This window comes from Stegostoma tigrinum, chromosome 22, assembly GCF_030684315.1.
Source record: "Stegostoma tigrinum isolate sSteTig4 chromosome 22, sSteTig4.hap1, whole genome shotgun sequence".
NCBI lineage: Eukaryota > Metazoa > Chordata > Chondrichthyes > Orectolobiformes > Stegostomatidae > Stegostoma > Stegostoma tigrinum.
In genome coordinates this window covers 26939857-26952863 of record NC_081375.1, presented here as the reverse complement: position 1 = coordinate 26952863, position 13007 = coordinate 26939857, and the positions used below count along the sequence as shown (strand labels likewise).

The 13007-nt window shown below is 38.8% G+C and overlaps 1 protein-coding gene across 2 annotated transcripts in view; it reads right to left on the bottom strand.

Annotated features, from left to right (window-relative positions):
* The window catches only part of abca5 (ATP-binding cassette, sub-family A (ABC1), member 5), a 110249-nt gene that overhangs the window by 24641 nt on the left and 72601 nt on the right, over window positions 1-13007 (bottom strand). Inside the window, exons 18-23 of one of the 2 annotated variants that reach the window (XM_048555449.2) lie at window positions 12555-12765; window positions 8370-8539; window positions 7685-7812; window positions 6405-6545; window positions 4631-4744; window positions 2911-3081 (exon numbers count right to left, since the gene is read on the bottom strand). In XM_048555449.2, coding sequence (XP_048411406.2) covers window positions 2911-3081; window positions 4631-4744; window positions 6405-6545; window positions 7685-7812; window positions 8370-8539; window positions 12555-12765 — 935 coding nt within the window. The remainder of the gene's footprint in view (window positions 1-2910; window positions 3082-4630; window positions 4745-6404; window positions 6546-7684; window positions 7813-8369; window positions 8540-12554; window positions 12766-13007) is intronic. The other variant, XM_048555450.2, reaches the window with a different exon arrangement.

Sequence of the window (13007 nt, the reverse complement as noted above, 5' to 3'; positions counted from 1 at the left end):
GAAGATTAAGTCACATGGATTCCATGGCGAGTTGGATACAAAATTAGCTTGGTCATAGAAGATGAAGTGGCAAAGGAGGCGTATGGTATACTTGCCTTCATCAGCTGGGGATAAAGTATAAAAGTTGGCAAGTCAGCTGTTTAAAATTTTATCAGTGATAATGGGAACTGCAGATGCTGGAGAATCCAAGATATGTGAGGCTGGATGAACACAGCAGGCCCAGCAGCATCTCAGGAGCACAAAAGCTGACGTATCGGGCCTAGACCCTTCATCAGAGAGGGGGATGGGGTGAGGGTTCTGGAAATAAATAGGGAGAGAGGGGGAGGCGGACCGAAGATGGAGAGAAAAGAAGATAGGTGGAGAGGACAAGAGAGTTGCAGGCACCTATCTTCTTTTCTCTCCATCTTCGGTCCGCCTCCCCCTCTCTCCCTATTTATTCCAGAACCCTCACCCCATCCCCCTCTCTGATGAAGGGTCTAGGCCCGAAACGTCAGCTTTTGTGCTCCTGAGATGCTGCTGGGCCTGCTGTGTTCATCCAGCCTCACATTTCATTATCTTTGTTTAAAATTTTAGTTGGTCACATTTGGAAGGATGTGTAGACTTTGAAGATGGTGCAAAACAGGTTTACTAGGATGTTGCCTGGACTGGAACATATTAGTTAAAGAGACATTAGATAAGCTTTGATTGTTTTTGCTGGTGTGTTGGAGGCTGAGGTATGAGTTGATGGAAGTATATAAAATTATGCAAGGTGTGGATAAGGTGACTAGTTGGAGTCTTTCTCCCAGGGTGGAAATGACAAATGATTAGGAGTTTAAGGGTGACAGGAGAAAAGTTTAAAGGAATGTGTGAAGATGTCAGGTGCCTCGAATGTGCTGTCAGGGGAGGTAGTGGAGGCAGATACGTTGGCAAGACAGGCATGTAGACAGACACATGAACAGGCAGGGAATAGAGGGATACTGACCATGGGATTAATTTAGAATGGCATCATGGTCGGCATAGACATGGTAGGGCTGAAGGGCCTGTTCCTGAGCTGCACTCTTCTATGTTCTATAAACAATTCAAAATAGATATCCTGAAAGAAATGACTATGTGCCACCATCACAGAATTCCAGTTTCTAAAAAATTATTCAAACAACAGAATACTATTTCGTGAGGAAACTAGTGGGGATGGTGGTCCTTCTCATGTGCAATATGATTGTTTGCGCAGCTGACTGACTTACTAACTGCTTGAGAAGGAATTAACATTAACCACATTTGCACCAATGTAAAACACACCCTCCTCTGGAATTGTGTAAGTGGGGTTTGCTATAGCAGGGGCAAGGTTGGAAAGAATTTCTGCCCCAGCAGCTGAATTCAGGCAGAAAAAGACAACCTGCCCAGATAATTTATTTGGAAAAGCTGTGACAATAATATGTCAATCAGGACCCTCTTGCCACCTTCATAATGTCAGAAACCAAGAGAAGTGATGTAACTTTTTCTTCCAATAAGGACCAGTTAGTAAAGGAATATTGCTTACGTATATACAAGAACAATGTGGGCCTCCATGTCCATATCCCAATTGCAGGGACGCCCATCTAATGCCCCTCTCCTTCTCTTCTATTTATCTTTACTTAGCTTGTTTGAGTTCATCTTCATGTCTCAGATGGCAGCCTTGCATCTCCCACACCCCAAATTCACAATAGATATCCCAAATTGAATTTGCCTCTATTCACCAACTGGTGACTTTACTCCAGTGGTTTGAGGGGAGTTAATGCTAAAGCATGTCTTTAAATCCCTCTAGTTAAACCCCCCTGATCTCGCATTCCAGACACCCAGACAATTCACTACTTGTTTCAGCCTCTATGACGTACCCTGAATTAAAATCAGCCAGGAGAGTAGGATTGGACCTCCGTAGGCCAACGGAGGTGAGGAAACTAGGTTCTCTTTCCTTAAGTACATCAGTGACTTAATTGGTTTGTTAACAATTTGACAGGTTTTATTGTAATTTTTGATTATTTTCAATTACTCAACAATTACTGAATTATTAATAGACAGCTTTAATACTTTAATAACTATGAATTCAAATTATACTCTCTGTTGTACATTTAAGGTATAGTTGTAATGGACACTTCATGCCCATCCTGAAGCATTTCATCTTACTTTTCATCCTATTAGCATCAATATGCATGCTGCCCCACTGTGGTCAGCCAACTTATATTAAACTGTTTCATTCACTGTCAATGCAATTATTACGGAATCCCAAATTATAAATGACGCTCTGTCTCACCTACTTCTCCTCACTGAATATTCTCAGCTCATTACTTTGTAGGTACTGGAGTCCAGTCTAGTCAGTAGAAATTGCTCACTTCAAATTAATTCCTAGTATAATTTAGAGTGGCACAGTAGCTCAGTGGTTAGCACTGTTGCTTCACAGTGCCAGAGACCCACATTTGATTCCAGCTGTCTGTGTGGAGCTTGTACATTCTGCCAGTGTCTCTATGGGTTTCCTCCAGGTGCTCCGGTTTACTCCTACCATCCAAAGATGTGCAGGTTCGGTGGACTGGCCATGCTAAATTGCTCACGGTATCCACGGATGTGCGAGCTAGGTGGATTAGCCACGGGAAATGCAGGGTTAGAGTGATAGGGTAGAGGAGTGAGTTGGGGTGGGATGCTCTTCAGAGGGTCAGTGTGGGCTCAACGGGCTGAATGGCCTGCTTTCATTGTGCAGGGATTCAATTCTATGAAACATGACCACACTGCAAACTTAAAGCATTTAAACATTCTGGACTGAAATGCATTTTGTAGCTTACTTACAACATAGACTGTGTATAAAGAAAAGAATTTGCATTACTTTGTAACATTTCCAATAAATTGTGTTAATATTATTTTCATAAGTTAAAATTATAGTGAGCACATTAAGTTTTTACTTACCATTGAAATCACAGCACCGGTATGAAGCAAAGATGTGGAATTAAATGCAATCACACAGCCAAGCATGATTACAACTATGATAAAATAAACTGGGATATCCACCAAAGCATAACCACACCAGTATGCAGAAGGAAAGAGGCCAGAAAGGCGAAGTTGAGAGCGAGATTTAATCTACAAACAGAGAGGTTATTGAACTTTACAATTTTATTTATCCGCGCAGATTAAATTCAAGTTACCAGTAATCAAGCCTATACTAAAAAGTGATCATTAAAAATATTCAGCTGGGACCAGTGATTTGAATTTTGTCCTTTTTTAGTGTTGCTATCTCTTTTTTCTATCCCGTAACACTAATTGCATGAATCAAAACACTGCAGATGATGGAAATCTACATAAAATCGGAAATTGCTGTAAATTATAAGGTGGTCTGGTAGTATATGTGAAGAGAAAGCAAGAGAACATTTCAGATGATAAACTTGTGTCGTGATTGGGAAAACATAGATATTTAATAGCTTTTGCAGAGATGAAATGGAGGAGTATGAGCAAAAATGGAACATCTGTGCTCGGATAGAAGATGTGAGATTATATGAGTTGGTGGGCTACAGCCAAGAAGTATTATAATGGGACAAGTAAAGAAGGATGAGTCCAGAGAGGTATGAGTTGTAGAACAATGAAAAGTTCTCAGCCAAAAGCAAAAACCAGAAAATAAAACATGATTAAGGCCAAGCCATGCCAAGAAAATGAAACAAGATGGGGAAGCAAAGATTAAGGTGTGAAATTGTTGAACTCCATGTTATGTTCAGAAGGCTGGAAAATGCTTAAATGAAAGATGAGGTGCTGTTCCTTAGTTCAGCAAATATGCTTTGGCTTTTCCAATATTTCCAGAAATCATTGGTTGGTTGATGGATACATGAGTAATATCTTTAAAAGGCTAAAATGCACCTTCTAGCATTGTCTCACAAACTGTTTATCATAGAATCCCAACTGTGTGGAAACAGGCCATTCGGCCCAACAAGTTCACACCGACCCGTGGAGCATCCCACACAGACCCATCCCCCTGTAACCCACTTAATCTACACAGCCCTGAACACTACGGGCAATTTAGCATGGCCAATCCACCTAACCTGCACATCTTTGGACTGTGGGAGGAAACGCGCACACAAACACAGGGAGAACATGCAAACTCCACACAATCAGTCGCCCAAGGGTGGAATTAAACCCAGGTCCCTGGTGCTGTGAGGCAGCAGTGCTAACCACTGTGCCACCACAGCAGTATAACAGCTGATCAAGTTTGCCAGGTCAGAGACTGTTATTGCCAACTCCACACCAAAAATAGTCCAAAAGGAGTCAAATAGTATTATTATTACTATTAAATTTTTATTCAAATTTATATGAAATCTTAGTCTTCTGTTATAGTACTCTTCATAAACCTGGTAGAGAGGGCCGGCTTGAAACTTACAAGGCCAAATAGTTTTGCTTGTTTCAGAACAAAGGTTCGGACAGATCATGAGATGGGGAGAATCCCTTTTGCAAACTTTCACTGATGGATTTTAAAAGTTAACTTTCCACTTTTGGCCACAGTGCTTGGATTTCTTCAATGCATTTATACTTGGACACCTGCCTAAGCTGTGTAGAGAGCTTCCTCCAATCTCTAATGATTGTCGGCCTAACCATCATGAGGATAAAGTAAGGTATTTTGTCATTATTGAAATCAGGTCTTTACCTCACGATCTCGTGAATTATCCATAGTGTAGCATCCTGGCAATGCAGCTGATAACAACCCCAACACTGCCAAAGCCATATAAACCTTTTCCTTAAAGTCGGCATCAGTGACTGTCTGAAGCAGATGTGAGAAAACATTCAAATTCAAATTTAATTCTGGGTACAGCAATTTAATATTTATATCTAAAAATGCGTGAATAGATATTTGCTTAAAGAGATACTACAGAAGAAACCGGAGGCCACTGTAATATTAACCCAGAATTAAGAATCAAATAATTTGTCTGGGGAGATGTGATCATTCCTATCAATATTAGACGACTGAAATACCTCTTTAAGTAATAGGCCTTTGTGACAGACAAATGAGCAAAGGGAATCAGAAAGGTGTAGGAAGAAATCTACAAGAGCATAAAAAAGATGAAAAGCACAGAACAAAATGGAGATAGAATGAAGAGGGAGAGAGAGGGAGAGATTGGGAGAGAGAGGGAGAGAGAAAGAATAAGTTATACTTTTGACCTACAAATAACATGACCAAAACTTACCTCGTAACATTTTTTATAGTATTGATCAGCTGTAAACTTAAAAACAAGACTTAATACGCTTGATTGGATCTATGGTTATGCTGTGCCCACAATAAGGTATTAGTTTATACATGTTGTACAGTTTTAAACAGATCGGCCATTTCAGTTTACAACACACATGACAGTGGGAAACTTTTACAGTAGTTCAAATAGTAGTTTCTAAATTATCCAAAGCCATTGAGTTCATTTTCAATGAGCATCTCAGGAGCACAAAAGCTGCCGTTTCGGGCCTAGACCCTTCATCAGAGATCTCTGATGAAGGGTCTAGGCCCAAAACGTCAGCTTTTGTGCTCCTGAGATGCTGCTTGGCCTGCTGTGTTCATCCAGGCTCACATTTTATTATCTTGGAATTCTCCAGCATCTGCAGTTCCCATTATCTCTGAGTTCATTTTCAAATCGACTGCACTTATGAAAAAGAAGTGGCTTACGTTTTAAATGGAGAACAGTCAGTTTACAGAACCGGAAAGACTAACAACTAGTCTTAATTAATAAGTCTTATAAATGTGAGACTTTATAAGGATATGCTTTAAAAAATTCATTCAGTTTAAGGTGAAACAGAATAAGTATCCTGAAGAGGGCGATGGTGATCTTCTTTAATTCTGCCTGAAGACAGACCCAAGTGTTCCTATTATTATGGGGGGAAAAAAGCTCAGGCTAAAATTCATAGAAGATCATGTGCCAGATTTTACACTTTGTTTCTCTGTTCTAGAATGGAACTTGTGGAAATCTAAGGACTAAGAAGTCACGAAGGTGCTTTTGTGATAAAAGACTGAGTAAAGTGTCTTTCAAATGACACTGGAAGACGCATAGTATGATTGGAAGAAGGGGGACTGTTGGAAGTGTAGAGCAGAATTTGGACTTGATTGAAAGATGCTACAAATCTGCCTCTGAGTTGACTTAATATAAAAATATGGTGTGTGATATCTAATTTATGTTAATTAGTTAATGAGGAAGTACATTTTCTGTTTGGTTACAATAGTTGCCTATTAAGCAATGTTTAGTCTGTTAATTTTAGTTCTGTTACAGTAAAGTCTTAAAATATCAAATGTTCTGATTCTTTCAATTTCTGAGAAATTCATATCCCTTTTAAACTACTGGTCTCATTGGAAATTGTAAAAACAGATAACATGAAATGCAAAGTAAAATCAATACGTCTACAATCAACATCACTCCAGATCTGTTCAGGACTTAACTTACTAAATGGAATGGTTTGCTCCATGCTTGAATCCCACCGGATCCATTTACACTAATGAGGAGGGCATTACTGATCATGTTGATTAACACTGGCAGTGAGTGAATCACTGTGCTGTTGAACACTGCTGTGAACATGTACTGTTTCTGAACAAGAACACAGGAGACATAGAGTGATGGTAATGAAAACATTATCCACTAAAATTTTTCTTATACATTCTTAACATAATTTTCACTTTACATTAGTACAGTGGGTGAGTTCTTCAAGAAAAGCATTTGCAATACATTGTGGCATGTTACAAGGCAATGAATTGTCACAACTGAACTCCCTTCTTTCCCATTCACAAGAATGAAACAAGTTGATTATCAGTTTGCTTGAAAGATGGAAATAACTTGTCATGAGCCTTGGTGGTTTTATGTAATGTCAATTTACTTTACTGTATAGTAATTGAATTTGTGATTAAACACGGCTTGATGGGGAAGCAGTACCGATCATTAAATAAATTTATGGGACTCATCTCAAAATGACAAATATTTAAGTGTACTGAAGATTCATCTTTGATATAATAGCGAAATGGAAGCAAGGTGAATTATGTATTCTGGTGGCTTTGGTGGTTATGTCATTCAAAACGGCATATATGTCAACATATTTACTCCATTCAAGAACAGAACAGTTATTGATATTTCTCTTAGGCATTCATATCCAGTAAGTCTCATTTGTAATTCTTATCTACTTGCAAATCAGACTAAGCTCTGTTTAGTTTAAAATTTAGCTACAAAAACCCAATTTGTAGTTAGGAGCAAATACCTGTTTTTAACTTTTTTCAATCTTGAACACCACATCCTCAGCTCAAGTACAAGTGTAATTAATAACAAAGAAACAAGTAACTGAAAGCTGTAATCCAAAATACCCCGAACTCCAATCCCTGATGTGGTAATCTCTTCCACTAACTTGCCTCAATCAGGCATACTTCATTAATAATATTGTTAGGTGGCAGGTCATGGAATTGAGTGACTTTTCAGTTTGGAAGAAAAAGTAAATATTCTTTTCCTTTTTACTTTATCAGGTTTGTTTAACTTGAAACAAACTTTGTGGACAATTAATCATGGGTTAATTTGTGGCCCTTTCTGGCTGAACAAAAATGATGATTAAAAAGCTTGCGGAAAATGGGAAAGCATAAATAACAAAATGAACAAACAAAAGTATCCTTGAACAATTTTTTTTCAACGCATGTAAATCAGGATACAACTGAACTCTTCCTATGGGTTATGTTCAAATCTATTACCTCTTCTGAAAGTGACACATTTAGTGCTGCATTGTGTGGAGCAACATCCGTGAATTCACTATCATTGAACATATCCACTTTCACGTTCTGTGCTTCGAAAGCATGGACAAGTTTATCAATATTGCTGCCTGATATGAAATGAAAAACAAAGCATTTGAATGATCATTTATTATAAATTATATTCAGATACCTATATACATATTTGTAAGTCATATGTCAACTTGAAATCTTAAATTTTCAAACTCTTGTTTCTCAGGTGTTGCCAATTAATCAAATGCTACTATGAGGCTCATTCTTAAAAAATAACATCAGGAGCATTTTTGTCAGAATTTTTTCCTCGAGTTCAGGCTTACCCATCTGGGGACATCAATTTTTTTCTTACAGATCTTTGCTTGCACTAGTGCAATAACTACTAATGTACATAAATTCAACACAAGGTGCAAGAATGATATTTCCTATAAAGGAAATTGTACTTCTACAGAGAAGGTACAGATTAGATTGATGCACAGCTGAATGTCGAGGGTATTTACTAAAACATGCAACTAATCAATAAGCAAAATATCTACAAATATGGCACACAATAATAAGTTACAATTTTCAGGCTTTTCTGTTTGAGAATCTGTTCAAAAAATTATTTAGTTCTTGGACACTTTCCACAATGAACGTTATTCCACTTATATCTTACCGGTCGAATTTTTCAGAAGAAGACTAGTTGTATATTTGTGGGGCTTTTGACCTTGCTGGAGTAGAATTAACTCAGGGGATAGTTCCACTGAAACATCCTTCCGACTCAGTGTACCGTTTAATAAAGCCATCATAACCACAATGGATATCAAAAGGCCGATTATGTAAATGCTGTGAAATATTGAAAAACGTTACGCAAAAATTATTTCAGGAGAAAATTTCACTCAACAGTAAGCTTGAGAAATAATATTAGATTTTTTATATTAAACCTTAGAATACTAAGGATAATGAAGTATATTAGGGCAGAATTCTGCTGTATTTTTAAAGGTCTTGCAAGGTGGCTGGAGAGTTAAAAAATGAACCATTCTGCCTCTTTTCGGTAAGTCCCACTAAACCACAAGCAAATCAGGCAGTGCTACCAAGTCATCAGCACAATGGGGAGAGAAATACTTCCTAATGATGGCTACTGATCAAAGGTCGGTAGCTCTTCTGTTCAGCAGCATTCCACGGGAGGCCATGCTAGTGGAAGGACAGGGTTCAGAGTTCCAGGATCAGGAACAACCCAGATTCAAGTGTGGGGAGCTCTGCAGGCTAACAGCAATGGCACTCAGCCCAACCTCCTCCTTGCAGCTTTCAGTCTCGGTCAGGCATTCAGTGCTTTTGATTGAGTAACAACTGTGCACACTACACCTGCAGAGGAAGTGACAAGCTGTCTGCATGGTTTTAAAGTAGTATCAGAGATAATGGGAACTGCAGATGCCGGAGAATTCCAAGACAATAAAATGTGAGGCTGGATGAACACAGCAGGCCAAGCAGCATCCCAGGAGCACAAAAGCCGACGTTTCGGGCCTAGACCCTTCATCTGATGAAGGGTCTAGGCCCGAAACGTCGGCTTTTGTGCTCCTGGGATGCTGCTTGGCCTGCTGTGTTCATCCAGCCTCACATTTTATTGCATGGTTTTAAGGCCCACCTGAAGCTGGGTTCATACCAGCAGAGGCACAATGGTGCCAGTAAATGATCATGAATTGGCCATTTAAGGGCCTCAACCTTGGTGGGGAAGTCAACCATATGTCTCGCCACCCAGAACTTAATTCTGGTGGTGATGGGTGGATGGCCAGTTTCAGGTTTTGACATTGGGCATGTGACCTTTTTATCTCCAAGCTCACCACCAGTTGAGAGAAGATGACACCCATAGTTTCCACCCTGTGTGAACTCCAAAATCAAAATGAGAAAGGATAAGTGGACTCTTAGAAAGATAACAACTAGAAATGAAATTTGTTTACAGGTCTGAAACTGTATTAATACCAGCAGTTCTAGTGAATATGAAAGGATGAATTAAGGTAAAACATATTTGCTAGATTTGTAGACACAATCCACCATCACCCTCCCAAAGGATAGAACAGGGATATGTAAAAGCTTGATACAAAGAGATCACGTTAAACAAGAGGGATGAATTTGAAATTATCACAACTTATTTTAAAGTTTAAAAAGAGATCTTTGAGAAACAATGGGCCATTAATTGTGTATTTATTTAGCAACACTGGGATCCAAATTTGCAATTTAAGTTTTATGCACAGAACACAAATAATGTGTAGAAACAGATAAATTTTGGAGATAAAAGTTAAGGAATCAATCTTTGAGGAGGGATAATATGCCAAATAAATCACTAAGCCAGAACAGTAGGAACTGAGAAATGCTGGAGAATCTGAGATAACAAGGCTGGATGAACACAGCAGGCCAAGCAGCATCAGAGGAGCAGGAAAGCCGACATTTCGGGTTGAGACCCTTCTACAGAAAAATCGACTTTCCTGCTTCACCAAACTAGCAATATGGGTTGAGCTCAGGAGTGAGATTGGGCAGATACACTTCAAAGATTGTTTTAAAGACCCCAAATAGTGGAAGCAAAATAGTTCACAAATACAGACAAATTTCTGAGAGTAAGAAACAGAATTGCATTAACAGCTATGGAGCTACAATTACCCTAATATCAACTGGGATATTGAAAGGTGTAGTGGGCACAAAAATCTTGAACTGTATTCAAGAGAACTTGTTGTTTTAATCAGCATGTAATAAGTGCAATGAGAAGGAGGGAGGGAGGGGAATTTTAGATTCTGACTTTGGAAATGAAGCTGGGCAAATGGCTGAAGAAGCAGTGAGTGACCATTTTGGAGACACCGACCATAATACATTGAGGTTTAGCATCATAATAGAAAAGAACACTTACAGAAGTACGCTTGCCTTCATTGGTCACGGCATTGAGCATAGGAGTTAGGACATCATGTTGTGGCCGTACAAGACATTGATGAGGTCACTTTTAGAATACAGCATGCAAATTCTGGTCATCTTCTACAGGAACGATGTTGTTAAACTAGAAGGAGAGGCTGTGGGGTAACCTTATCGAGGTTTATAAAATCATGAGGGGCATAGAAAAGGTGAATAGCCTGAAGGTCGGGCAGTCCAAATCTAGAGGGCATAGGTTTAACGTGAGAGGGGAAAGATTTAAAAGGGACCTGTGGGGCAACTTTTTCCACACAGACAGTGGTCCATGTATGGAATAAGCTGCCAGAGGAAATGGTAGAGGTGGGTACAATTACAATACTTAAAAGGCATTTGGACAGGTACATGAATAGGAAACGTTTGGAGGGCTATCAGCCAAATGGGATAAGTTCATTTTAAGATACCTTGTTGTCATAGACGACTTGGAACACAGGTTCTGTTTCTGTGCTGTATGACTCAACAAATCTATTAGTAAAAGTACAAAATATTGGGGGAAATTTTACAGATTTGAGGGGTAAACCGGCACAAGTGGACTGGATTGTTTAAAAAGATTATGGAGGACAGACAAAGCAATTACAGGTTGGCAGTCTAACTTTGGTGCTTTGCAAATTATTAGAATCAACTGAGAAATAGGATAAATGTGACTTAAAAGTTGGGGATTAATCAATGACAGTGATCACAGTTTTTGTGAGGAAAGGCTGTGTTTTACTAATTTATTTTACTGAGAAACTAACAGAAGCGACTGAACTCATACTGTGGATGTTGTCTTGAGTTTACTAAGGTATTTGATAAGGTCCTAAAAGGCAGACTGGTCAGAAAAGTAAAGAGAACAAAACGGCCCCAACTTTTCAATAATTGATTTGAGCTAAAGAAATGAACTGTAGGAACAGGAGAAGGCAGGAATTTTATAACAGTCAAATCTTCTAACACATCCTTTTATTTTGGTCCAGATAAAGACCTACTGAAACTACCTTATTTTCCTATTTATTTAGAGCTTGGTACCATGCCTCTGCATTAACTCAGCTGGCTGGACAGTTGGTTTGTGATGCAGAGGGATGCCATGAGTATGGGTTCAATTCCCACACTGGTTGAGGTTACCATGAAGGACTGGCTTCACTAACCCCTCTCCCTGCCTAAGAGCATGATCAGGTTAAACCGCCACTAACTGTGTCTCTCTAATGAATTAGCAGTCCCATGGTCTGACAGGGTTGTAGTGATTTCACCTTTACCTGCTAGTTATTCAGAAAGTTGCCCTTTCCTTTATTGTGTGTTTCATGTTCATCACTGAACTAAATATCTCTAAATGGCTGGTAGGCAGATTTTTAATCAGTAATGGGTTGAAAGGCTATGGGGAGTGGGCAGCAAAATGAAGTTAAGCCCAAGATTAGAGTAGCTGATATTGAATGGCAAAGCAGACTCGAGTGCTTGAATTGCCTATTTCTGTTCCTAACATTTATGTGCTTATGAAATAATAAAGCTCAATGTCTAATTATCCAGTAAATTATGTTTAGTGGAATAATCTCCTTCGACTATGCGCTACATATTTCATTTATTTGTTCCTGTCTTAATATGTAAAACTTTTCACGTTTAATCAAATTGGCCTTCATAATTTAAAAGCTCGGATTATGTTTCCCCGTGTTTACACCCACAAATGCAATAAAATATCTTCCGGAAGTATTTTTCAATTCATGTCAGTTTAGAAGTTAGTCATCATACCAGCTGCTCTTCTTTGAAACCTTTCCAATGCGCAAATTCAATAACATACACAGGCATCAATAGCTTGTATGAACTGATGAAAATATAAATATTCCATTTGAAATGGTAGCATGCTAAAAGGAAACATTAGATATTGATGAGAAACACAAATACCAATGTCTTTTCTGTGTCCAGATTTTCCTATTGTACCTACATATAAAGGAGAGCACTGCGTTCTCGACTGAAATTCATCAAACGCAACCACGCTATGGTGCGAAACTGCTGTTGCCACAGAGCAATGCCAGTCAACATTGCCGAGCTAGTTTCTGGGAAAGTCAGTAGTTGGTGATCAATGCAGTCAATGCAAATGTCTTCTTCATTTGCTATTACATCTGGTGCTGGGTCCTTGGTAAAAACGCTGTAATCTGAAATAAAACAGAGAAATTCAAATAATTATGTTCAAGACATTAATAAAAAAAAGCTTGCATTTATTTGTTGCTTAGTTTTAGCTTAAGTGGAGTAAATGAAAAAAACAGAATCACAGAGTCGTGCAGCACAGAAACAGAGCCTTTTGCCCACCTCGTCTATACCGACCAGGTTTCCTAAACTGAACTAGTCCCATTTGCCTGTGTTGGCCCATATCTCTCTAAACCTTTCTTATCCATGT